The sequence below is a fragment of the Rhinatrema bivittatum genome, chromosome 3 (assembly GCF_901001135.1).
Source record: "Rhinatrema bivittatum chromosome 3, aRhiBiv1.1, whole genome shotgun sequence".
Classification (NCBI taxonomy): Eukaryota; Metazoa; Chordata; class Amphibia; order Gymnophiona; family Rhinatrematidae; genus Rhinatrema; species Rhinatrema bivittatum.
The window spans coordinates 541,639,452-541,666,748 of record NC_042617.1 but is presented as its reverse complement, the minus strand read 5'-3'; the positions used below and the strand labels follow the sequence as shown (position 1 = coordinate 541,666,748).

Genomic DNA, 27,297 nt, shown 5'->3' with positions numbered 1-27,297 from the left:
AAATCCCCCCCCCCCCCCCCACCTTTGTTGTCTAAGTTACGTAACTTGTGCGCCGGCGGCCGTGCCAAAGGACTCAGGACCGCCCCCGGACTGCCTCCCCACCCCCAGCCCTGCCCCTGGACCGCCCCTTTTTCAAAGCCCCGGGACATACGTGCGTCCCGGGGCTTGCGTGCACCGCCGAGCCTATGCAAAATACACGCGTAACCCTTTGAAAATCTACGCCACTAGCTTTTATTTTGAAGAAAAGGCGTATAGTAAATAGGAAGTAGGAGAAAAGTCTTTGATGACAAAGCCAACAGCGTGCACTCATGGGATGTCAATTTAGCCCCATTCCGATCTTAGGAAAAATTTCCAGTAAAACATTGTACACTGCTAAAAATAAAAATAATCATATCCTGAACTTAAAATATGCTGCTCAGTATCCTCACAAAACTTAACCCAAATAAACCCTATTTGAAGATTGTCTTTGGCACATATAACATTATTTGCTTTTCTGCAATATGCATGAGCCCATTATCCTTTTTCTGACATAAAAAGTCACTCAATGAATATCAGAAATATCACAAACAGTAAAAGAATTGTATATACTCATTAGGGATGTGAATCGTTTTTTGACAATTTAAAAAATCGTCAGATATTTTTTAAATTGTCAAAAATCGTTAGAGTGCACGATACAATACAATTTCCCCTGATTTATCGTTAAAAAATCGTTAATCGGGTACGGGAGTTATTTGGGGGAAGGGCGGGAAAACCGGCACACCAAAACAACCCCTAAACCCACCCCGAACCTTTAAAACAAATCCCTTACCCTCCCCCACCCTCCCCCACCCTCCTGAACCCCCCCAAAATGTTTTAAATTACCTGGTGGTCCAGTGGGGGGGGGGGGGTCCCAGCTCGATCTCCCACTCTCGGGCCATCGGCGCCATTTTGGCTGCCACTAATAAAAATGGCGCCGATGGCCCGATATAAAAAAACCCACCCGACCCTTTAAACTGACCCCCTTAGCCTCCCCCACCCTCCTGACCACCCCCCAAAAAACTTTTAAAATTATCTGGTGGTCCAGTGCGGGCGCAGGGAGCGATTTCCCACTCTCGGGCCATTGGCTGCCACTAATAAAAATGGCGCCGATGGCCCGATAAAAAAAAAACCGACCTGACCCTTTAAACTGACCCCCTTAGCCTCTCCTACCCTCCCGACCCCTCCTTCCAAAACCTTTTAAAATTACCTGGTGGTCCAGTGGGGGCGCGGGGAGAGATCTCCCGCTCTCGGGCCATCGGCTGCCACTAATAAAAATGGCGCCGATGGCCCTTTGCCCTTACCATGTGACAGGGTATCCGTGCTATTGGCCGGCCCCTGTCACATGGTAAGGGCAAAGGGCCATCGGCACCATTTTTATTAACGCAGCCGATGGCCCAAGAGCGGGAGATCGCTCCCCACGCCCCCACTGGACCACCAGGTAATTTTAAAACTTTTTTGGGGGGTTCGGGAGGGTGGGGGAGGTTTTTTTGTTTATCGGATCAGGCGCAGCCGATAATCAAAAAAACAATCGGGTCGGGCGATAAAAATTTTAATATTTGGATCGGAACCGATCTGATTCCAGTTCCGATTCACATCTCTAATACTCATAGTACAATATCAGTGTGATTTAAGAGATAAGAAGCCAAAAATGCTTAACCACAATAAAATAAGTCATACACTAGTATCTTTTATGGATGTGCAGCCAGAAAGTATTCGTTGGATTTGGGATACGTATTTGTCGGGGCCCAGATACGCTGCATTCGTTCAATGGTGCCCCGATACGATGATACGTGCATTCGTTTTCCGGTTCTCATTAAAGTCAATGTGGGAAGTATTTGCAGCCTATTTTGGGCTGCAGAATTGGGGTTTTATTATCAATTTTGATGAAATTTCTGGGGAGCAATCATCAGAACAACAAAACAGCTCCAAGATCCTTAGACTGTGGCAAAGTGGCACCAAAGTGGCATGAATAGTCTAAGGTACTTTAAAGGGGCAAAGGAGTACCAGGAGTGGCAAGAAGAGTGTTTTAATAGAGGCACAAAGCAGCAGCGAGAGTGTAAAAAACACACCACAGCTTCAAAAGAGAGCACCGACAACAGATGCATGAACACGGAAGGCAGCACGACAGGCAAAGCGGCAAGACAAGTGGCATCGACATCCTACACCACAATGAAGAAGGAACATAGCAAGCAAAAAGGCTAGAACCAACACACTGAGCACCCATGATAGTGGCCAGAACACTACAAGGAGCTGAATGAGTCATCTGGTGTATGGCAGCAAGGCACAGAGGCAGAGGGTAGATACAGGCTGGCTAAACTTGGGGAGAGTTCCCTTTCTTTTGTGCAGGTAAGGGTTCCCTAGAATGGGTTTGCCCCTAGAGTGGGGTGTTTCCATTGGTATCTAGTGAGCTCTCGCTGGTCTTTTACAATCTGGTAGAGTTAGCAGATATACAAAAGAAAATTTTCAAGGCCGAGGCAGAGGAGGTTACCATGAAAACAGCGGTTCAACATGGGTCAACTAAAGAAAACTGTTTGTTTTATTTAAGGATCCATGCTGTGGAGGATTACTAGTTTGAATTGCCAGAGACTGAGGTTTCCCTTTGCAATGAGGGTTCAGCCATTAGGACTGGACATAAGGCCTGGACGAACAGGCACAGCAGTTGAGGACAGAGGTCAAGCCCACAGAGGGACATAAGGCCTGGACGGACAGGCACAGCAGTCGAGGACAGAGGTGAATCCTACCTAGGGACATAAGGCCTGTACGAACAGGCACAGCAGTCGAGGACAGAGGTGAATCCCACTTAGGGACATAAGGCTTGGACGAACAGGCACAGCAGTCGAGGACAGAGGTGAATCCCACCTAGGGACATAAGGCCTGGACGGACAGGCACAGCAGTCCAGGACAGAGGTGAATCCCACTTAGGGACATAAGGCTTGGACGAACAGGCACAGCAGTCGAGGACAGAGGTGAATCCCACCTAGGGACATAAGCTCTGGACGGACAGGCAAAGCAATCGAGGACAGAGGTCAAGCCCACATAGGGACATAAGGTCTGGATGGACAGGCACAGCAGTTGAGGACAGAGGTCAAACCCTTATAAGTATATAAGGCCTGGACAGTGGATGGACAAGCACAGCGATTGAGGTCAGGCCCTTGTAGGGACATACTGCTTGGATAGTGGATGGTCAGGCACATTGTTTCAGGTCAGGCCTTGTAGGGTCGTACGGCCTGGACAGTGGATGGTCAGGCACAGCGTTTCAGGTCAGGTACATGTGCTGCAGTGCTTATATTAACTGGAGCATAGGAGGCAGTTGGAGCTGCTGCAAGGCTTTCAATTTCTTTTATTCATCTTGCCATTCACAGGGAAAATTTGGAATCCCAAGCAAAGGCAGGTTTACTTTCAAAAACACTAGCATTTCCATCAACTCTGGTGCCAGCCTTGAGCGGTGAGGGCTCATGATATCCCCTGTCATTGAAAAGACACGTTCACTGGGCACGCTGGTTGGTGGACATGACAGATATCGCTGAGCCACTTTGGCTAGATGTGGCCAGACAGTGGACTTGTGTGCCCAATAAGCCAGCGGATCTGTCTGCATGTTCTCTGTCAGCTCTGAGAGATTCCGTGTCACTGACAGCTGTGCTGGTATCTCCTTTGCTTGGGTGGGCTGAGAGTCACTCATGCCAGCTGCTTTCTCTCTCGCCCATCGCACAACAGATGAATCTTTATGGGCAACATGCCTTTGGCGTTCTGAAGTGGAGGAGGAGGTACTATCTGTCGCTGACAGAGTACTGCTCCTGCTTGGGCTAGCAGCTCAACTCTCTGAAGTGCCCGCTGTTTCCACCTCTGCTTCACACCTAATCTGTCTCTGCCTATGGTGCTCCTGTTCATGGACATTTGCTAACAGCAGGTCCTTCACCAATAAGAGACAATCATACTGTAGGGCAAGTTTCTCTTTCACACGGGGATTACAGACTGTGGCGAGCATGTATCAGTTCTGTTCTGTTAAAGGCCTTAATCTCTCTTCCACCTGCTGCTGCAAAACGTCCAGACAATGCAGTACCTCAACTGTCATTCCCTCTTCCTGTTTAAAGGCCTCCAAATGTTCATCCAGGAAAGTAACTATAGGGACGAGGTCAGCCAAGGTGGCACTTCTGGAACTCAGCTCCTCCGTGACATCCTTGAAGGGCTGCAGGATTTTTACCAGCTGACTCATGACTAACCAATCATGATGCCCAACTAGGGAATTCTGCACAACTATGTCCATTGTACCAGAAAGTTCATGAAGTGGTGTCTATAGCTCCACTAACCTCTCCAGCATCATAAAGGTGGAATTCCACTAGGTGGCAATGTCTTGAATGAGACGCTTGTGAAGCATCTCCAAATCAGTCTGCTTTTGTTGGAGAACCTGCCCCGCCTTCACACTTCTGTGGAAGTGTGCTGCTATGTTCCTGCACTTCTGTATTAACCTATGCAGGTATTCATTCACTACCAGGTGCAGAGTGTGTGCAAAACATTGAATGTTCTTAAAGTGCCAGTCATTTATTGCCTTAACCATGTCCCACTAATAAAGTTCAGTCTGCTAAACTGCCAGCCCACTGAAGCCCAGTGCACAGAGAGACTGAATGAGTTGAATTAAACAAACTCAGTTTAAAAAATCTGGAATTGTTGGCACAGCAAGAAAATCGATGAAATATATTTTCCAATGGAAATTCTAGCAAAATTGAATATATCTCTCCCAGCCACAACACCCAAATGGTGCTTGCTTGCAGCCTAGCCCAGAGGGTGAATGAAACAAAATGGCAATGCTAACAGCTTCTCTCCCTGGCACAGAGAGACCGTCTCAGATCACCTAAATAAACTGCTTAAATACAAACGGGGCTAGCTGGCACAGGCGCTGCAGCCAAATAAAGAATAAATAGCTTTTTTCCCTACTAACTAGACTAGCCAACAATTCAATAGAGATTTCTGAACTCAGTCTAGCTCTGAGTGCAGCCTCCTTCCACAGAAACCACCTCCCCACACCACCCCTGCAAAGAAAGTGCGTGGCACGCCTCATGCTTAAGTATATATAGTGCTGGGTCATCAGGAAAAGCGTCACTGAGCACTGAATGACAGCGCGATTGGCTGTATTCAGTGCATTTCACAAAATGTTAGCGCTGATACGCTGCATTCTGGTATCCATGCCAACCTGTCCGACCCTTTCCTGTGAGTCACTGATGACTTACAGGAAAGGGCTGGTTTTTGGCTACGGATACACCAAAATGGCATCCTCCAATTGCAAATGGCGGTAAAGAAAAGCATGTGCGCATGCCATGCGCCATGCAACGGATGAAATGGATGATGTTATTTTCATGGGGAGTCGTGATACGTTTCGCTTCCTCCGAATATAACAAATAGGGACATATAAGTTGCGAATGGCCAATACGTCGAAAACGAATGCACACCCCTAGTATCTTTTATGGAAATACAATTTTCCAAAATATTATTCAAATCCTTTGCTGTCCAACTGGTGATGCTAGGAGCAGGATTGTGAGGTCTAGAAATTACTCACCATGAGCTGGTCCAAAGGCCACTGTTACAAGATGGCTTTCTAACATTTAAACAAGGTAGGAATTTTATTAGGCAGCAACAATTATGACTGAGCATCTTTTTGGGATCCACACTGCTTGTGCTACATGGGCTGGGGGCTAGAAAAGATGTCCTACACATAAACTGTCACACCTTTTCCTGAGTGGATAACTACATTCAGTGGGATCAACTTTACCATGGTCAAAATGACCAAATTCACTCTGATTTTCAGGACTTGTAACATCAAGCTGTCTATGGACTACTGGAGAACTGATAGCAAAATGCCATCTCCTAGACCAGACAGCAAGAGGTTAACATGCCCTAGCTGCATCACCTGAAATTACTTGGGGAGATGATGGGCTGTAAGGATCCCTAGATAATGAGTAACCTGTATTAGCCACCCTGAGGCTGCTGACTCTTCTCCTTGCCTTTGAGTCTCATCACACCAGCACAATCCCCATGAAAGAACTATGCAACTCTGTATATAAAGTTTATTATGTTCCAGCTCAGATTCTGAAGTAAAATGTCTTGCAGACTGGAGTTTGCCAAATCCTTTTTGTTGTTAATATTCCATAAGATACAACTGCCAAACTTTTCAAGTGAAGCATTTGCTTCAAATCTTATTTCTTTTAACTCATTTATCTCATTTTAACTCTTTTAACTCATTTAACTTATTTCTTTTAACTCTTTTAACTAATGAAAATGCCAAGTTATTTACTTCTTCACAGTAAGAGTTTTTCCTGGAGGCTTGGGGTTTTCCACTACATGTACTTGGTTCAGACCCCGAAAAGCAGGGTTAGGCTAGACTGGTGTTACTTTGCCGTCATGGACAACTCTTAATAGCAAATACCAAGAATGCTTCATCACAATCATTGCCCATGAACTCAAGTGCTGCAGCATTGGCATCATTGCCCTGCATGGCAGCAGTGAGTGGGAGAAGGACAGCTTAAGGAACAAGGAGATGGTTATATGTTCTACTGGAAAGGTAAGCAGGAAGAGAAATACAAGTCTCATCCAGTTAGATTTACCATCAATAATGAGCATAATAGCAGAAATAACGACTCTAATCAGAGTCAACAAGCACTTCATGCCTCTGTATTTCAAACTGTTAGGGAGCCCATATATGCCACGTTCATCAGTGATCAATGCATATGATATACACCCTATCCCTTACGCCCAACCTGACTGACACACCTTTATCAAACTTAACCACCCCAGACCCCCCCTCATCCTCTCCTCCTCCTACATCCCTGTCCCCCCTCTTCCCTCCCTCCCCCCTACCTCCTCCCACTTCATCCCTGCTGACATCCCTCTCCCAAGCGTTCACCGCTTATATCCCTCTCATCATGTTGATGATTTAATAATCATCCTTCTTCTCTCATTTTATAGAGTTAATATTTAACCTCTTTCTATAGTTGACCTAGTTTACCTCCTGTTTGTTTGACATCAAACTATTGTAAAGCTTGTTGCTATGTTATGTTACAATGTGAACCGGGGTGATGTTTTTTCCTAACGTGCCCCGGTATATAAAAAATCTTTAAATAAATAAATAAATAAATATGACCCAGACAAGAAGAGTTAAAAGAAATAAGATTTGAAGCAAATGCTTCACTTGAAAATGCTATATATATAAATTAAATGCTTTATAAATATTGACTCATTCTGAAGCTTCACTTCAGCAATAATGCACAATTTATGCATGGAAGTTGGCATATTTTAAAATACGTGTTCATAATTGAAATTACCAGTTTTCCAATTCCTCCACCAGATTTGCCAAGTCCTCTAGATCAGCGGTTCTCAAGTTTTAATTGTTTGACCTTATTCTGTTCATCATCTGTTTTGAAACATTTATTAATATAGTTTTACAATTATTTCTGTGTGGGGATCTATAGCAGCTTGGCTTGTTCTGTTTTCCTAATAGGAGGTGAATTAGTGTTTAGGACCTGATTTAATATTTGTAGTGTTGCCTTGTCAGAAATGGGGTTGTATGTGTTCCATAATGCAGGTGTAACTTTGTGCAGATTAGTTTCTGTGCATTATTGCAGATCCTTGGACTGTGTTAGGTGCTATATTTCTCATTCCATTTCTCCAGGTTTGCATTGCATGCAGAGTGGCTTTTTTGGTTTTCCATTCCAGTTTGTCTCCATATTTATAATTTGTGGTCTTTCTGTACTTGGTGAAGTTCGGTTCTGTGTGTGTGACCGAGGTGAGGTATTTTACTAGCATGTAGGCAATTGTATCAATCTTATTTATTGTGTTTTCTCAATAGGATATGCATTAGTGGTAAACTATTGCCTTTTCATAAGGAGGGCTATTGTGCCTGGTAGTAAAAAGAGTTCGTTTTGCTTTTACTGAGATGCCATCAGAACCAGAATATCTTTTTTTTGCATGGTGAGTTCTATGGGTAATGCCCTAGTTCTGCTCTGCATCGATGGTTGGAGGTCAAGGGGATTCCCGTGGATGCAGAGTGCATGTTTACTTATAGCCCTGTGACGGTCACATGTTCAGTGTGTCACACATGTGAGAACTATCTGTCAGGTGTGTCCCAGCCAAAAAAAGGTTGAGAACCACTGCTCTAGATCATAAAGACCATCTGCTTCTTCAGCATGAACTCCCACCCAGCCAGTAATACACATGAAACAAGTCTGATATCATTACCCCCTTTGCTTTGGCATATTTATATGTGCATGAAACCAAAAGTATGCACGCAGTTTTTAGTTTTATAAAATAGTGATTATGCGAGTATAGGCTATTTATGTACACATATACTAATTTTTACACTCAGAACCCTTTAAAAATTCACTCCTAAGAGCTTAACAGTCCAGAATGTCCTGTGTGTCAAGGATTTTTGCTAATATATCTTTCTTTTATGACTTTTTAATGTTTTTTATTTTTTGGGGGAACAAGCAGTTTACTCTAATAGTAAAATAAAACTGGACATCTAGCTGATGAACCACGTGTGCTTCAACCCATCAGTTTGCTCAAAATCTAATAGTGTTTAGCATTTAACTACATTTAAAGTATAGCTTTTCCATTTGTAGGTGCAATGCTTTGCTCCATAGTTTCCCATGCCTAACAGAGTTTTGCACAGAATAGTAGTGACTCTTTTTTGCACAGATTTAGTAGTGACTAATAGGAAACTCTATTAGTCTGTAGTGGCAAGAACAATATGGAGACTACTGGCACCTTGTTCTTGAAAACTTATGCCTCAATAAATCTGATAGTCGACAATGTGCCACCTTCCTTTGTGTTGTTTTGAAATATATGGTCTTCTATATTCATCTGCAAATAGAGATGCACACAAGACATTGGCATAGAACAGAACAGAGATTTCTTCCATGTGCCAGTAGATGGAGATCTCATGCAAGAAACACATGCAGGTTTTCTTGCTATGTCCAATGTGGAAAAGAGAAGACAGATATTAATACTGTTTGCTATAGATTACCTGGTGTTGCTTTTGCAGTGATGGGTTTAGCTGCAGGAGCTTTTATGGGTTCTACAAAAGAATTAGATAAACAAATTATTATTGTGCACTAAAATGCCACAAAAGAATTGCAAAAATCTTAAGGAAACACTGAGATTGAAAAAAAACTATGGAATTTACACATCTCTGTGGAGAATAAAGTATGCTAATATTGTCCAGCTTAAGCGAGAACACTAGAAGAATTCTGATAAACAATGCAAAGGACATGAAAATGAAATGACAGCAAAGGTCACTAGGCAGTAGTTGTGCTTTAGTATCCCATTATATGTCTGTGGCAAAAATCTTAGAGGATCGATGCAGGCAAAGCATTTTAGATGCACAGAGTGTCTTACACTCACATAAGACTCAGACTGTCTGAACTGGCTCATTTAAAACCGGCAAGTATGTGAGCAGTTCCATGCAGCATAATGTTTTTCCTAGATCAAAGTGTTGGAGTACTCAAAGCCTAAGAAGAAGAGCTGCAAATTTGTTTTAAATAAAAGTGGATTTAAATTCATTAGTCCCCCCCCCCCCCATGCCCTGTAGGAAAAGACAATGTCACAGTGCAAAATTATTGCATTTTATAGCCATTTCTTGTAGAGAACTGCATCACTGACTATTGAATAATTTTAACACTTCACTAAACTACCCTGTTTCCCCGAAAATAAGACATCCCCCGAAAATAAGACCTAGTAGAGGTTTTGCTGAATTGCTAAATATAAGACCTCCCCCGAAAGTAAGACCTAGCAAAGTTTTTATTTGGGAGCATGCCCGTCGCACAGAACACCAGAGCATGCAGCTGTGATTTTTTTACCCTGCAGGATTCACAGTTAGTTGTCATCACAAACCAGCATAACCAGACAACTATTCAGAATATGATAAATGTTCATTTTTTTGTTCAACAATATATGTGAATTCTTCTTCATGGAAAAATAAGACATCCCCTGAAAATAAGGCCTAGTGCATCTTTGGTAGCAAAAATTAATATAAGACACTGTCTTATTTTCGGGGAAACACGGTAATAGTTCTGTTAACAATCGGTATCAGATTTGCAAATCATCAAATCACAATATGGATCATGAACCAACGGATCAGGCAAGTATTTACAACAACTCAAGGCCCCTTTCATTTTCTGCAACTAATAAAACATGGGCAACATGGTTCAGATGTAATTTGAGCCTTGACTAATCATATCGCATTTACTACGAATTAATATTTATCTGAAACAAAATTGGTAATCTAAAATGAAATGGGGCATTTTAATTTAATTTCATTTAAAAGAAAACAAATGGATAGTGCCCCTGAAAATAATGAGAATGTTCATTTGGATTCATTTTTCGATCCCATTAGTCTATTGGAAAGCAAAAAATGTAGTTTTTGTTTCTATTCAGGACCTGCCACTTCAGCCAGACAGAACAGAGCCAAGGTAGGAAGAAGGGACAAAAAAGAGCAGGGCAGATCAAGGTTAGGCATTTTTTCAACCAGTCTATCCCAGCTGGCACCTGCATGGATTGATAATGAGTTCCTCTTTTATTTTAACCTGAAACTGAAAGCAATATGGAACTGAGCAGTCCCTGTTTGGTGCTCAGACATTTCTGTGCTGGATTGCTGAAGATCTTTCGCAAAGCCAAAGAAAACCTTTTAAAAAAAAAGATTCAGAAAGAAATGAAAAGAAAAACATAAAGCAAGATGGGCTGTACTGTTTCCTGTTGTCACAATGCCACTGTGTGAGAGGAAACATTGCAGTTTAATCTGTTAGTTCAGTTACAGAACCTGCTTGTCATTAAATAGACAGTAAGAGTGTATATCTGTCTGTCTGGGCACACTTGCAGCACAGAGAAAGATCTATTTTATTTTAATATCTGCAGTCTCTAACCAGTGACCACTGCACTGATGAGGTAGAAAATCAGACTTTTTTTTTCCCCCTTATTCCTTTCATTTGTGTGTAAAATAAGGAGTCAGGACAAAATGACTGCAGTATGAGTATGATTATTTTTCTGCAACCTGTGTCATTTCCTAATGGAAGTCTACATTGTAAAAGTCAACAAGCATGGCATGCTCTGTAACTAAAGAGACTGCATGCTGTCTGTTCAAGCTATTTCTCTTTGTGTGTCTTCACGCCACACTAGTACTGATGTATAGTAATATATTACAATACAGTCATTATAACACAGAAACCCATAGCCACTAGGAGTGATAAGAAGAAAAAATTATGTTTAATTTTTTGTTTCATTGGTTTGGGGGTTCCCCCACGAATATCATTTTGTTTAATGTTTATTTTGTTTCTTAAAAAAATGAAATAAACATTAAAAACAAAACATACCAAAAATGGAAAATAAAGAAACAGGATTTCCCAAGGCTTCCTGGGCCCTAAATCCATCCTCTCCAGCCCCCACTTTTCCAGTCCAGGGGTGATCTGACACTGAGGCTTAAGCCCAGGCTGAAGCCTGGGCCTAGCATAGGGCTAGACCGATTTCGTGTTGACCTACCACAGTCTAAGCCTATGCAAGGCCAAGGCTTCAGCCTAGGCTTAGGCGCCAGGTTCTGTGATCTTGGCCTAGGTCCCACACAAGGCCCAGAATAGGGGGCATGGACCTGGTACCTGGGCCAAGGCTTGAGCCCAGGCCCGATACTGGGGCTTGACTCAGAGGCTGAGTCCCACTGCCTGTGCTGTGGCCTAGACCAGGGCTTAGGCCCAGGCTCGACACTGAAGACTGCTCTGTAAACTGTGTCTCAATGCTGGGACCTCAGCCCCAATGCCTGAACCTCAGCCTAGGTCAGGACCCGGGCCCAGGCCAAAGCCAGGGCCAGAGATTGAGTCCTGATGCCAGGGAGTTGGCCTGGAGCCAAGACCGATTCTGGGTCCTGACCCAGAGACCATGTCCAACATAAGAACATAAGAAATTGCCATGCTGGGTCAGACCACGGGTCCATCAAGCCCAGTATCCTGTTTCCAACAGAGGCCAAACCAGGCCACAAGAACCTGGCAATTACCCAAACACTAAGAAGATCCCATGCTACTAATTCAATTAATAGCAGTGGCTATTCCCTAAGTAAACACGATTAATAGCAGTTAATGGATTTCTCCTCCAAGAACTTATCCAAACCTTTTTTGAACCCAGCTACACTAACTGCACTAACAACATCCTCTGGCAACAAATTCCAGAGCTTTATTGTGCATTGAGTGACGTGGGGGACATGGTTCAGGCCTGGCGCCCAGGCCTCGGAGGTCTTATTTCTTCCTTTGACCATCTTCTCCAATGAAATCATGCCATCTGCTCAGGAGGCACTGGAGATAATTAACTGGAGCATGCTCCCTAGCAGAAGGCACCACTTTGATGTACGGTAGCTAATTGTACAGTCATTTCATTGGCAAAGACAGAAGAAAGAAGAAGGAAGGAAGAAGACCTCAAGGTCTGGGCGCCAGGTCAAGACCCTGGTGTCAGGAACTGGTTTCTGGACTGGGCCTCAGCTGAGGAGTCAGGGCATGGCCTCCGAGTTGGGCCCAGTTTCCTGCCGGGCCATGACATCTTGCCTGGGTCCAGGCCAAGGCCCTGGTCTCAGGACCTGGAGTCCAGAACAGGATTCGGCATATGGCCGAGGCCCAGTTGTGAGGACCTGGCCTTTGGGTTGGGACCTAACATCGAGCCAGGGTCCGGGCCGTAGCCGAGGCTGAGGAACAGGTGTTGAGTCCAGGCCTCGAAGCCTGGACCTTACATAGTTCCCAGGCCAAGATCACAGTGACTTACTGCAGCCTAGGCTTATGCAAGTGGGCTTTAAATTTATATAAATGGGAAGGTTTGAGGTGGGGTTTTTTTTTTTTTAAATTAAACTGCATTTTAACCACCCCCTAAAAATAAATGCAAGGACAAACCACACGATATTTCATGGGTTTTCCTATCTTTTTTTTTTATTCCGGAAATGCAAAAAATAGGAAATATTGTCTTTATTTTCTATTTCATTTCAAACGACTTCACATCCCTATTGCTTTGTATACTTTCTGCACCTTGGCCCTGGGGGCCAAGTATGAATACAGAAGATTATTCCTAAAGGTTGCAAGGAAACAGAGGGTCATTTTCACATGAGCATGAAGAGTTGGTAGCAGTTCCATGAGAAGCAGGAAGCAGTGATGGCGCCTCTGCACTAGCTTCCTCGGGATTCAAGTACAAGGTCAAATTTCACCTATCTAATGCTGCAGAGGTTAGTGTGGCAAGACAGCCCTTCATGACTTGTTTCTGGAAAATGAGATAGATATGGATCACACCCTGGGGCATCATGATTAGCTAAACATGACACAGGTGATATGAGTCCTAAAGTCCTTCAAAAATGCTATGGAGGATGTCAGTTCCACAAGAGCTACTTCTAGTGAGATTACCCCACAATCAATAACCTGGAGAAGTTAGAGGGTTTCTATCAGGAACATAGACTGGTACCAGGGCTTAGTGCAAGACAGGCTCAATCCTCTCACTGGGAAGGATAATTACAGGCTAGCCATGCTTTTTGACTCACAGGTGAAAAAGAAAATTGCCCTCTGGTCCAACAGTCTAGTTCTGTTACAGGCCATAGCTACAGTGACTGATAGCAGAGGAGGTTATCCTCTTCCAGCAAGGATATTCAAACATACATTTTAATCATATGCTATCTTGCAGAGCCCATTGAGGACTTGGCCTCACATCTGATACCATACTGAGTACACAAGGCTGTGGTCTGGCCAAGGTGGCTCAGCATTTAGTCTCCTATCCACAAACCAGCAGGCCTAGCGAACAGATATTCTCCTTGGCAGATGATTTCATTAGTCCACATCATTCTGGCCGGCTCTAGAGTCAGTGGAAATGCTGGTCTTCCTTAAAATAAACCTTTGCTCTATTGGGTTTTCCTGAATTTCATGAGAAAGGTAGGAAAACTGAATGTACTGCTACAGTGAACTATCACCCATAGTTTTTACCCTCAGCACCTTGAAGCGCTGTTGCCACTTTTGCTGCTGCTGCTCCACTCACTCCTCGCACCCTGTCTTTTTCCTCTTTTAGCTCCTTGCTGTGTTGTGCCACTGTTATTGCCCAACTTGCTCCTGGCTCTATCATGATCCCTCTGAAAACTCCTGCCACTGATATAATTTTTGCCCCTCTCATGATGCCACTATGCTTGCTGCTTCATTCCTTACTCACAGCTTCTTAGGGGTATCTGCAGCTAATTATCAGTTGGCAGTAGAGATGTACACCAACTTCCACATCTATAGCAAAAAAATGGACTTTTCACCACTCACAAATTAATGCAAGAAGTAGCTAGTTTTGCTTCTATTTTTTACCTTTCCACCATATTCAAGTTCTAACTAAATTACTGTGTCATTTCTCTTGCAGCCTGAGCTGATGAAATGTGTCTGATTATTAATTGTAACTCACTTTGAACTCTCTTGGTGGAAAAGTGGGTCATAAATAAACAAATGATGATGATGATGTTGCTGATGAATTGTAAATTACCATCAGATTTGCTTTACTTCTTGTGAGTATTCTGAGTATGATGCAAAAGCCTATTTTAGTACTATAAATTACTCTAGTGCACTGTGCCATAAAATGAATTTCTTCATACAGTCGCCCCCACTCTCCTCCCTCAGAAGCACTACTCTCCACTTGGCATCTATCCATTCTCCATAATACACACTGTTCCTCCTCCAAAACTGATCTCATTGCTAAACAGCTCTGAAAATTTCTGGATCAGTCTCCCTCTCCCTCTCTTTCTCGTTGCTTTCTTTATAGAAAACTCCTGACCACTGTAATCCACACAGCAGGAATGAAGCTGTCATTATTCACATGAATGAGCTATTGCCTTTCCTCAAAGCCATTCACAGAAAAGGAGGAATTCTATTTGCGTTACTACTCAAGAATCTGTATTACAGGTATTAGTCTCCAGACAAATTGGATAAGATGGGCATTATAACTGAAGATAAATGTTGGAGAAACTGTAGGGAAAAAGGGACTCTTTATTACATATGGTGGTCATGCCCTAAAATACAAGTGTATTGGTCAGAAATTCTGTCATGGAGACATCATATTAAAGGTATTAAAATGCCATTGGATCTTTAATTATTCTTTTGGGGTTGGCATTTGGTGATTTCCTCTCCTTTAACAGGAGAGGCATTGATCTACCTAACCCCTTACTAGTTACAGCTCGACATAATGTTGCCTGTCACTATCTGGAGGGATACTTCCTTACCATCGATACTGGAATGGCTGCAGCTGGTCTGGCGAGTATACACAATGGAGTATATTACTTTTACAAATGTAAGATTTGAGAACCTTTCTTAAGTAAATGCGTCCTTTGATAACCTCAGTACCTTGAAATGAGTTAGCTTCACACAGATGTCATGGTTTTGATTAAAATGTCTTGATATTGAGGATGTTTAATGCCTAGGTTGGCTCTACTGTTTTTTGCTTTTCTAACTTTTCTGGTTTACCAGTCTTCAGTGTTTTGCTTTGCAGAATATGGGGATGTGGTAAGTGTCTTTCAAGATATTTTTATGGGCTTTTCTTTACTTTTTTCTTCTTCTTTTTTCACATCCTCATAGGGTTTATTTTTAATTAAATGTTGCTGTTTTCTTTGAAAAATTTCCTGAAGCAAGAAATAGAATTATTGCGTATTAGTAGTCAGCAGCTTTAGAATGTACTTTGTAAACACTGAGAGTTCCATGTTCTAATGTTAGCATTTTGAATTGCTTGAACAGAAACCGAGAATTGAAGATTTGATTCCTCTCCCCTCCCCCCCCCGCTCCTAAATTTTGTCCAGACAGCATTTTACTCAGATTGGGGCGGATTTTCAGACTCCGTGAATAGGCCTACTTTTGTTTGCGCTCTAGGCGCAAACAAAAGTACGCTTGATTTTAGTAGATACGCGCGGAGCCGCGCATATCTGCTAAAAACCTGGATCGGCGCGCGCAAGGCTATCGATTTTGTATAGCCGGCGCGCGCCGAGCCGCGCAGCCTACCCCCGTTCCCTCCGAGGCCGCTCCGAAATCGGAGCGGCCTTGGAGGGAATCCTCTAACGCCCTCCCCTCACCTTCCCCTCCCTTCCTCTACCTAACCCACCCGCCCGGCCCTGTCTACACCCCCCCCTTACCTTTCTCCGGGGATTTACGCCTCCCGGAGGGAGAAGTAAATCCCCGCGCGCGAGCGGGCCTCCTGCGCGCCGGGCCGCGACCTGGGGGCGGGTACGGAGGGCGCGGCCATGCCCCCGGACCGCCCCGGGCCGTAGCCACGCCCCCGTACCCGCCCCCAAAATGCTGCCGACACGCCCCCGAAACGCCGCGACGACAGGGCCCGCCCCCGACACGCCCCCCTCGGAGAACCCCGGGACTTACGCGAGTCCCGGGGCTCTGCGCGCGCCGGTAGGCCTATGTAAAATAGGCTCACCAGCGCGCAGGGCCCTGCTCGCCTAAATCCGCCCGGTTTTGGGCGGATTTAGGCGAGCAGGGCTCTGAAAATCCGCCCCATTAAGTTTAGTCAGAAAAGAGGAGGTGGTGATGGGGGTATTCCGGGGTGGGGCTTAATGTTAGCCAGAGAGCGATGATACTCAGTAGGGATGTGAATCGTTTTAGGACGATTAAAATTATCGTCCAATAATTTTAATATCGTCTTAAACCGTTATGGAACACAATACAATAGAGATTCTAACGATTTATCGTTATAAATCGTTAGAATCGTGAGCCGGCACACTAAAACCCCCTAAAACCCACCCCCGACCCTTTAAATTAAATCCCCCACCCTCCCGAACCCCCCCCCCAAATGAGTTAAGTAACCTGCGGGTCCAGCGGCGGTCCGGAACGGCAGCGGTCCGGAACGGGCTCCTGCTCCTGAATCTTGTTGTCTTCAGCCGGCGCCATTTTCCAAAATGGCGCCGAAAAATGGCGGCGGCCATAGACGAACACGATTGGACGGCAGGAGGTCCTTCCGGACCCCCGCTGGACTTTTGGCAAGTCTTGTGGGGGTCAGGAGGCCCCCCACAAGCTGGCCAAAAGTTCCTGGAGGTCCAGCGGGGGTCAGGGAGCGATTTCCCGCCGCGAATCGTTTTCGTACGGAAAATGGCGCCGGCAGGAGATCGACTGCAGGAGGTCGTTCAGCGAGGCGCCGGAACCCTCGCTGAACGACCTCCTGCAGTCGATCTCCTGCCGGCGCCATTTTCCGTACGAAAACGATTTGCGGCGGGAAATCGCTCCCTGACCCCCGCTGGACCTCCAGGAACTTTTGGCCAGCTTGTGGGGGGCCTCCTGACCCCCACGAGACTTGCCAAAAGTCCAGCGGGGGTCCGGAAGGACCTCCTGCCGTCCAATCGTGTTCGTCTATGGCCGCCGCCATTTTTCGGCGCCATTTTGGAAAATGGCGCCGGCTGAAGACAACAAGATTCAGGAGCAGGAGCCCGTTCTGGACCGCTGCCGTTCTGGACCGCCGCTGGACCCGCAGGTTATTTAACTCATTTGGGGGGGGGTTCGGGAGGGTGGGGGATTTAATTTAAAGGGTCGGGGGTGGGTTTTAGGGGGTTTTAATGTGCCGGTTTTGCGATTTTTAGATTTTTAGATTTTTCACGATTTTTCACGATATTTTACCCCCCCAAACGGCAACAATACGATTCCCTCCCCCTCCCAGCCGAAATCGATCGTTAAGACGATCGAGGACACGATTCACATCCCTAATACTCAGTGCTATCCAGGTAAATTTACCTGAGCAAGTTTTCCACTCACCAACGTGCTGAATATGGACATCTCTGTGTCAAACAAAAATGTATAATCTTCTGCATTTATTTCAACTTTGTTTTTTTTTTCATCTGAAGCCTTCTCCAGAAGAAGTGCATAGGTAGGGTAAATTCCAAAGCAATTTCCACAGGTAAAACAATGTCATGGAAATGGGATTTTCGAAAACATCCCATCCTATATGCAGGTATAAGTATGGCAATAGATCCTCTCGGTATGTAAAGTCACCCCCCCCCCCCCCCCGATGGGAAGAGACAGTCTTTTGGGTGCGATTGGTAAACCAGAAAAGTTTGCACTTATGTGCTTTCAAAAGACTGCATGGAATTTTTCTCAGAAAAATTAACTGCACAAATTAGCAGGTTCAAATGTATGCAGGTAGGATCATTTTCAAAGGGAAAAATCCCTTTCAAATCTGCAGGTAAAAAGTACTCACAGACTAAAAAAATACAGGAAGTTCTAGAATTCTGCCCTAATGAGTAATTTTTCATGAAAAATTAGCATATATGCACGTAAGTAGTCTGTATTAACCTGCGCGAAATTTTATAAACATCGAAAGTACGTGTATATTTTTGGTTTCGCACGCACATTTACTGGTGCAATAAAAGGTGGTCTGAGGCATTCCGGGATGGGGTCAAGAGGTAGGCATGGAAATTGCATGTAAATTATCTGACTTATTCATGCAATTTTACCCCTGCTATTTTGTCTTGTCTGTTGTCTGCTCTTGTCTGTTGTCTGCAATTTTGTGGTGGGAGGCCTTGGTGAAATGGTGGGGGTTCAGGATGAAGTGCTTCAGAGTCTAGTGAACTGGAGATGGAATGGGTGAACTGGCAGAGGTATCAGTGAACTGGTGATTTCAAATACCCATACTGGAAAGTGTGCATGTTATAAAATACTTGATTATACGCACTTATGTGATATTGTATTACGTACCTGCTACCTTATTCTTCTATCACATGTTAATGTTTTTTTAAGTTATTAAGTATTTATTCTGTTGTCACACCTTGTTATTTGTAAACCGGCATGATGCGACTCCCATCGCGAATGCCGGTATATAAGAAATTTAAATAAATAAATAAATAAATAAATATGCATGTATGTCTATAAAATAGGTAGAGAAAATAAGCACTTTGATTGCATTGCAAATATTCACACAAATGCACGCACTTTTGGAGCAGAACTATGCTGTATTTTATAAACTGCACAATTTATAGAATGCTACGATAAATCTCCGAAGGGTTACTTACGCACGCACATGAAGTAACACAAGCAGATTTGAAAGTTATCCTCCCAGAGTAAATGCTTTTTCCATGAACATTTAGATATTTTTTCCAGTGAGTAAATCACCATATCACTGTAAAAGTACTGTTGAATCAAGCCCTTAAGCAATGAGCACTGAAAATCTGTTTAAAATAAGACATGCTTTGCCTAGAATGTTTTGTCAGCATGTCAGCTGCATTCAGCAGTGGTAATGTATGAAATATCTAATTTGTGCTTTGGACTTTGCTTCGCTTTTTTCTTACATTGTTGTTATGCCTCTCAGGGCATTCAGCAGCAATGCCTCTATGGTAGCAGTTGGAAGGAATGGCTACTGACGAAGTCACCTACAAATGGCAGTGACTAATGAGCAGGTTTCGGTGCTACACACTACATAATCCATCCTTGTGCCATCTTTCTTATCCCCAAGGATCACTGCTCTAAAGATGGCCTATGTTGCCTGGTTAGTCAAGCTTCAGTGACTTCCTGATTACTCATCCCTCAAATCTAAAACCAGCAAGCAGCTCTTAGGAAAAGGAGCACAGTGCTCTATAGTACAAGTTGGCTGTTTGTTAAGCCACGGTGCCATGACATGTTTAAGAAAACTTCATCAAAACAAGTTTTCCATATTGTCATTAAGATTATAGAAGACTCGCTGAAAATTAAAAAAAAAAATATATATACGGTAGATTTGCTATGTGAGAATACTGCAGAAAAACATGAAAGGTGTAATGCAGATACTTCTGGGATGTCAAATATGATCATCTGAGATTTAAATAATATTTAATAGTCAAGTATTAGAGGCAAAAGCTTTATATATATTATTATGATTATAATTATCATTAGGTAAGCTGAGGCATAATGAGATATTTTTTGGCCTATACACTAAAGCTTAGCGTGCAGATCAAAACTGTTTCTCACGCTCAAAAAATAGTACAATATTCAGAAAGCCCCTAATGTGCACCCTTAACCAATCTGAAAAAAACATTAATATGTGTGCCAGTCATCCTCCTCCACCAAACAGAAATATTTGTTTAGCATTTCTATTTTTTGCTGCTTGTTGTTGTCCTCATCGCCACCAAATCTTAAAAGTCCATCTCTGGTCTTTCTCCTTTCCCTGATAAACCTGAAACAGCCATTATGTATCATGCGTGAAACTGTAAAACATTTTACCTCAATTATTTCAAGTACTTACCTGAATTAAAAATTCCTTATTAATCTATATTAATTTATTTTATATTTATTACAGTTTATAAATGTATGAGTATATCATGTAAAAAGCAAAGAAAACAAACAGATCCAATAAATCATGTAATAAAACAAAAATGAATATATTCTTTCATGAATCATCTTTGCAAAAAGCCAGAAATCATTATATCTACAATAAAATATCATTAATCATCAGAACAGGTGCAGAAAGGAGCTAGGACAATTCACATTACAACCAACAAGAATAAAAATTCAAATTCTGGTGTCACCACAACAAAAAATATCTCTCCACTGCTATTTTGTGAAGTAACACAAACTCCTGCAAAGAAAGCGACTTCTAGAACCTTGCCATATCATACAGTCATAGCACTGACTCTGAGGATTCAAATAACAGCAATCTTATGAAAAAGCAGCAATGCAAATACTACACCAGACCCTAGAACATTAATATACAACCTATTGGAGTAACAGAACAAGCTGGACTGCTACAGAGAAACCACACACTAGCAGAAATACTGCATTTCAGTCACACATAGGTAAAACAGAGACCAACCCTTACCTAATATAGAAATAAGAGACTATAAATTAGAAACAGAAACAAGCAAACAAAACTGAAATAGAAAGCCTGAGAAACTGGACTGAACAGTGGAATACTGAAGAAAGAGCAAAATACAAAAATACAAAATACAAAAATACAAAATACAAAAATACAAAAATATAAGAAATGTACATTCCCAAAGATCATGTATTCAAATTGCTAATATTTCAAAATTATTTTTTTTAAATCTTTGTTGTCTGATCTTTGTATTTTTCTAATCAGTTGCTCCCTGTCTCTTTTCTCCCATGTCTCTCATTTCCTAATTCCTTTTCAGTGTCTTTCTTCTCCTACTGTCTTCTTTCCTTCTTCTCTTACACATTCATGCTTTCTCTCAGACTCCCTCACACACACAAGCTCTCACTCTATATGCTCTATCACACACACAAACACACAAGTTCTCACTCTCTCACCCCCCTCCTAGGCTCCCATTCATATGCACACACAGACACACACACAGACACACACACAGACTCTCATTCTTATACACACAGAGACGCACACCCATTCTCATCCTCATACACACATTCAATTTCCCATTCTCATCCACATCCACATATCAAATTCCCATTCTCACCCACATACATACATTCAAGTTCCCATTCTCACTCACATGCACACATTCAAGCTCCCATTCTCATCCACATACATTCAAGCTCCCAGTCTCACCCACATACACACATGCAAGCTCCCATTCTCACCAACATACACACATTCAAGGTCCCATTCTTAACCACAAACACAAATTCAGGCTCCCTTCTCACTCATATACATATATTCAAGCTTCCATTCTCACCCACATACACACATTTAAGCTCCCATTCTCACCCACACACACAAATTCTAGCTCCCATTCTCATCCATACACACACGCAGGGCCTTTTCATTAGGCACAGCCAAAGTCCTATTTACACCACCATAGGGATGGGATCCCACGACAGGCTTGCTGTTCCGACCCTCCTCTTCGCCATTGTGGGGATGGGGTCTAGCAGCAGCATTGCAGCTCTGCCCCTCCTCTGCGCCATTGTGGGGTTGGGATCCCGTGGTGGCCTTGCTTCTTCTGAGGTCCTCCTCTTCACTGTCACATGGATAGGATCCTGCAATGGTCTTGCTTCTTCTGAGGTCATCCTCTTTGCTGTCACAGGGATGGGATCCCATGATGGCATTGTACCAACAGCCCTCTTCTGGTCGGGTGGGCCTGAGCCTAAAGTGGGTGAGCCATGACCCACCCAGGCCTACCTGTTGTTTCAGTCACCTCTTTGGAAAACTGTATCAGTTTGGTTTCCTTTTTTCCCTTATTTACTTTCTTGATATAAAGATATGTTGCCCTTACTATAGATCCTTTTCTTTTAGCCCACTGATATTCCACTTTATCAAAACTTCCTTAAGGTACTTGTTCATTATGCCAATTTCAGTATATTTGAAATCAAGGACTTCAAACTTTGTGTGACTCCTTTCTGCCTTACCAGTTATATCAAACCTTACCATTTGATCAGTGGTGCTCAGGTGAGCACCTACCCAGATATTAGAAATGCTTTTTCCATTCATAAGTACCAGTGCCAGTATAGCCCCTTCTTTCTTAGTTCCATTGGCATTTTTCTGAGGAAAGTCTATTGAAAGGAGTCTAGGATCTTTCTTCTAACTTCTAACATAGTCCAGAGACAGAAACTCCAATCCATATCCAGTAGGTTAAAATCTCCTGCCAACACCACCTCCCACTTCATTTTCACCTTTTGCATGTCTTAAACTAGATCTCTGCTCAGTTACTCTATCTGAGTCAGAGGTCTATAGATCACATTGGTGTTGATGGAAGTGCCATCTACTTTTTCCAAGATGGCTCACAGCACTTTCTCCTTTTTCCCATTCCCCTTGAATATTATTTAGATTTTCCTTCTCATTATATGAAGCAGATATATCTGGAGATAATGTTCTGAAAGGATTACACCACCATAAAAGAAGAAGAAAAGGTTAATTAGAGATTGTGTTTTTATTGATTTGTTATTTGTGATATGTGAAAAATGTTTTTTGTAATGTTTTGCTGATTAGTATGGATGGTGAGTAAATGTTTGTGGGTATTATTGTATTTTGTGTTGAACAAAGATTTTTAACAAATTGTTTTTTTGATATTGTTAAAATAAAATTTGAAATATTACAGATACACAAGTTCTGTTTTTGATATATTGCTCTGTACCAGCCAATCAAGCATCCAATCACACACAGATTTACATAGTAATAGTAGAAAAAGACAAATTGGCCTATCCCCTTTGCCCAGTTAGTTTGGTCTATACTGTCAGCCATAGAAGCTTGATCACTTGTAGAATATTGCTGCTTATCCAAGTATTTTTGGTTGTCTTCCACTCCTGGGTAGATTAGTTTGGCTGGCACTTTAGTCCACTTAAATGCATAGAAATAAAAGTTAACAAATAAAGTATATGTGTGTGTGTATATAAATATATCAACCTAATAAACGAAGGTTGACCGACGTGCCGCATATGCGCAGTAGAGAGCAGCTCTACCGCGCATGCGAGCACGTCGGTCACAGTGTGCCTTTTAAAAATAAAAATGGCGCTGTAGGAGCGGCAGGAGCGGCGGCCCGAAGACCCGGAGCGGCGGCGGCGGCACCGGCCCAAAGACCCGGAGCGGCGGCGGTGGCCCGAAGACCTGGAGCGGCGGCGGCACCGGCCTGAAGACCCGGGCTGGAGCGGCGGCCCGAAGACCCGGAGCGGCAGCCCGAAGACCCGGAGCGGCGGGAGCGGCGGCCCGAAGACCCGGAGCGGTGGCGGCATGCGCGCGAGGGAGGGACAGACTTCCTTCTCCTGCCGCTCCGGGTCTTCGGGCCGCCGCTGCCGCTCCTGCCACTCCGGGTCTTCGGGCCGCCGCTCCCGGTCTTCGGCGGAGATCGACTGAGGGGAGGGGGGAGAGGGGAGGAGGGAGGGGGAGAGAGGAGTGACTGAGGGGAGGAGGGAGGGGGAGAGAGGAGTGACTGAGGGGAGGGGGGAGAGAGGAGTGACTGAGGGGGAGGAGGGAGGGAGGAGTGACTGACTGGGGGGAGGGAGGATTGACTGAGGGGAAGAGGGAGGGGGGAGGGAGGAGTGACTCAGGGGAGGGGGAGGGAGGAGTGACTGAGGGAGGGGGAGAGAGGAGTGACTCAGGGGAGGAGGGAGGGGGGAGAGAGGAGGGACTCAGGGGAGGAGGGAGGGGGGGAGAGAGGAGTAACTGGGGGGAGGGGGGAGTGACTGAGGGGAGTGACTGGGGGAGGGGGAGATGGGAGTGACTGAGGGGAGGAGGGAGGGGGGGAGAGAGAGGAGTGACTGAGGGGAGAGAGTGGGGGAGGTGGGAGGGAGCATGAGGGGGAAGGAAATGATCCAAAAAAAAAATGTTAATGTAGCCCGTTTTAACGGGCTTAACGGCTTGTATATATATATATAGAGAGAGAGAGAGATGAGGTTCACGATGTGCCCAAGACAGATTAGACAGCAGAGACTGCCGAAGAATCTCGAGAGGACTACATTTCTCAGGCTCTCAGAGGCGGTGGTAAGCCAACGGGAGGATGGAGACAGGCTTGATTGGACATCTGCGGGTGGCACCCTGGGAAAGGGAATACACACACCTGAGCTCATGATGTATGAATATGGTCAGTACAAGAGACATCAGAGCTGAGAAAACAAAACCTAAGAAGACTGATTTCCTGGACACTAACAGCAAGTGCAAATGGCAGAACAAGCATCCCTAGCAACAAGGCATGTACACATGCAAAACTTTACTAATTGGACAAGGGATAAGGGACGGGTAAACGCAGGCACCTGTTGATTGGCTGAAAGTAAATTCTTATAAAGCTGTGCACTAGCAATAGATCTCTGAGTAGGTTTGAGCTTACATCACTTGCTTTGTAACGCTTGCTACTCTTAAAGAAACCCACGTATTTCTTTATAGTAAACGTCACTGTTTGACTTTTAGAGCTGGTCTTTATTGGTCTTCCTAGTCCGAGGTTTATACATTGATGATGGAGGAGGAAATGGAAAGAGAGGCATGAGGGTTTAAAGCAGGTCCCAACTCCACTGGGGAAGAGGAAGACATGGAGGTGGATGTCCCAGAAGTGGAAATTGAAACTGCAGGCATAGAAATAGAGTAAGAGTGGCTACTCAGGGTTTGTTTGGTTACTTTCCTTTTGGCTGGTTTGTTTGTTCAAGGATTGGGAAGACCGTTCCCTGCAGCACAGCGGTGGAGAGAAGGGGTGTGTTGTACTACTGCCTAGCAGGCCAGTTCGCTTGCTGTAAAGTTAAACTTGTGTGTCTCTCCCAATGGACTGAAGGGAATCTATAATTTATATTGTTTCATTTTTTGAACTGTGAGGAAGGACCAAATCTGACCTGAACAAGACAAGGGGGGGGGGGGGGGGAGAACTTGCCCCAGAGGGGCCTCCACAGCCATATCTTTAAGAGGGACAGGACACCGGGTTGAGGAGCTCATCAGGGAATAGTTCCCTGGACCGGTCTGCTCAAGAAAAGGGATCACCATGGACACTGTGCACCAATAATGTGTTTTGGCTGCAGGCTTCTTTTTCTTGTTTCTTTGCTTCGGAGATGAGCAAGCGTCGGACTGCGTTTGACATTAAAAATAGGCTGAACTAGATGTGTGGGCACACCCGGAAGCCACCCATGAACCCAGAATCTCACCATGGTATGAGGAGTCCTGCAGTGTGGAACTATTCAGGGAAGCTCAATCTGTGGACAGAGGGAACTTGGGATCCTCTCCGACTGGCACTTCGGGACAATATATAAATATATATATAGATACATAGAAATGACGGCAGAAAAAGGCCAAACGGCCCATCTAGTCTGCCCAGTAAGCTCCCACAATTATTTTCCCATACTTATCTGTTTCATCGACCACCAAGTTCAGGGTCCTTGTTGGTAATTGATTTGAATTTCCTGCCACCCTCTGCCATTGATGCAGAGAGTAATATTGGATTTGCATTAAAGGTGAATCGTAAGACTTAATGGTTAAGGGTAGTAACTGCCACATCAAGCAAGTTACCCCGATGCTTGTTTACCCTGACTGCACAGATCAATGCCTTGTTGGATGTTGTCTGAATGTAAATTCTCTTTTCTACATTTCCCCCTGCCGTTGAAGCAGAGAGCAGTGCTGTATATGCATTCAAAGTGAAGTATCAGGCATAAATGGTTTAGGGTAGTAACCACCGCAATAAGCAAGCTACCTCCATGCTTATTTGTTTACCCAGACTGTGTAGTTCAGTCCTTGGTTGTTGTCTGAATGCAAATCCTCTTTTCCACATTTCCCCTTGCTGTTGAAGCAGAGAGCAATGTTGGAGTTGCATTAACCGTGTGAACGCTTATTGATTAAAGGTAGTAATCACCATGTAGTAGCCACAATTCCAGCAAGCCACCCCCATGGCTCTATGTTCCCTTTAATTGGATAACTTAATACATTTCTTGACTAACTTTTAAAAGCTAATACTCTCTTCTGACCTCTCTGTAAAGATATATTTCTTTAGATTACTTCAGAGTCTTTCAACCTCATTCTAGAACCTTCCAATCAAAATCCAGCAGGTTGAAATCCCCTAGCAATATCACCTCCCCTTTCATAGAAATTTTAGGAATACCCTCCATTAAATCTCTATCCATTTCTTCTGTCTGTGATGGAGGTCTGAATATTACACCAATATAAATAGATGTTCCATTCCCTCTACAGATTAGTCCACAGTGCCTCCTCCTTACCTCATAAGCCCTGCAATTATATTGCTTTCATATTATTTTTTATGTCTTGTTCCACACCTTCCTCCCTTCCTGATTCTTTCTGAATGGATTGTAGCCCATTATAACAATATCCAAGTCATGATTTTCAGTGTATCATGTCTCCATGACAGCCACTTCATCTAAGTAGGCTTCTTCCATAACTACCTCTAGATCTGGGACTTTATTTCCCATACTGTGATCATTAGTATACATAGCTTTTCAGATGTTTCCCTTATTTACTACTTTTATATAAGTATTAATATTTTACTTGCCGAAGTGTTTTGTTCATCCAACTTACCTCCTCACCCCCCAAATCCTCTCTTACATCACCTAGGCAATCTTTTGTCATTCCCCCTCTCTCACTCTCCTCAGCCAATCCTCCTGCCCTCACATAAACACATCTTCTCTAGCTTATTCCCCTTCTTTAACTGCCTGCCAACTAATTCAAACCACAAATCCTCTTATATCTTGATTTCCCCTTCAAACAGGTCTTCCTCCAAAATCCCTCTAGCCAGGTTCAGTAGCAACATTCGTTTTTTTGGGCCTCAGGCCAATGGTGAATGACAACTGGTGGGAAAGAGAGCAGGCTGATACTGGGGCAACTTTTTCTCTTGGGTAGGTTCAGTGGTGGATGAGTACAAAGGAGCAGTGGCAATCTTCACTTCCCTTCCCCTCATGGCTAATTCTGAGCCCAAAA

The 27,297-nt window shown here is 43.8% G+C and overlaps 1 protein-coding gene across 1 annotated transcript in view; it reads right to left on the bottom strand.

Annotated features, from left to right (window-relative positions):
* Positions 1-27,297, bottom strand: part of LOC115088647 (neurofilament heavy polypeptide-like) — a 611,587-nt gene that overhangs the window by 349,700 nt on the left and 234,590 nt on the right. Inside the window, exon 13 of the mRNA XM_029596909.1 lies at positions 9,032-9,082. Coding sequence (XP_029452769.1) covers positions 9,032-9,082 — 51 coding nt within the window. The remainder of the gene's footprint in view (positions 1-9,031; positions 9,083-27,297) is intronic.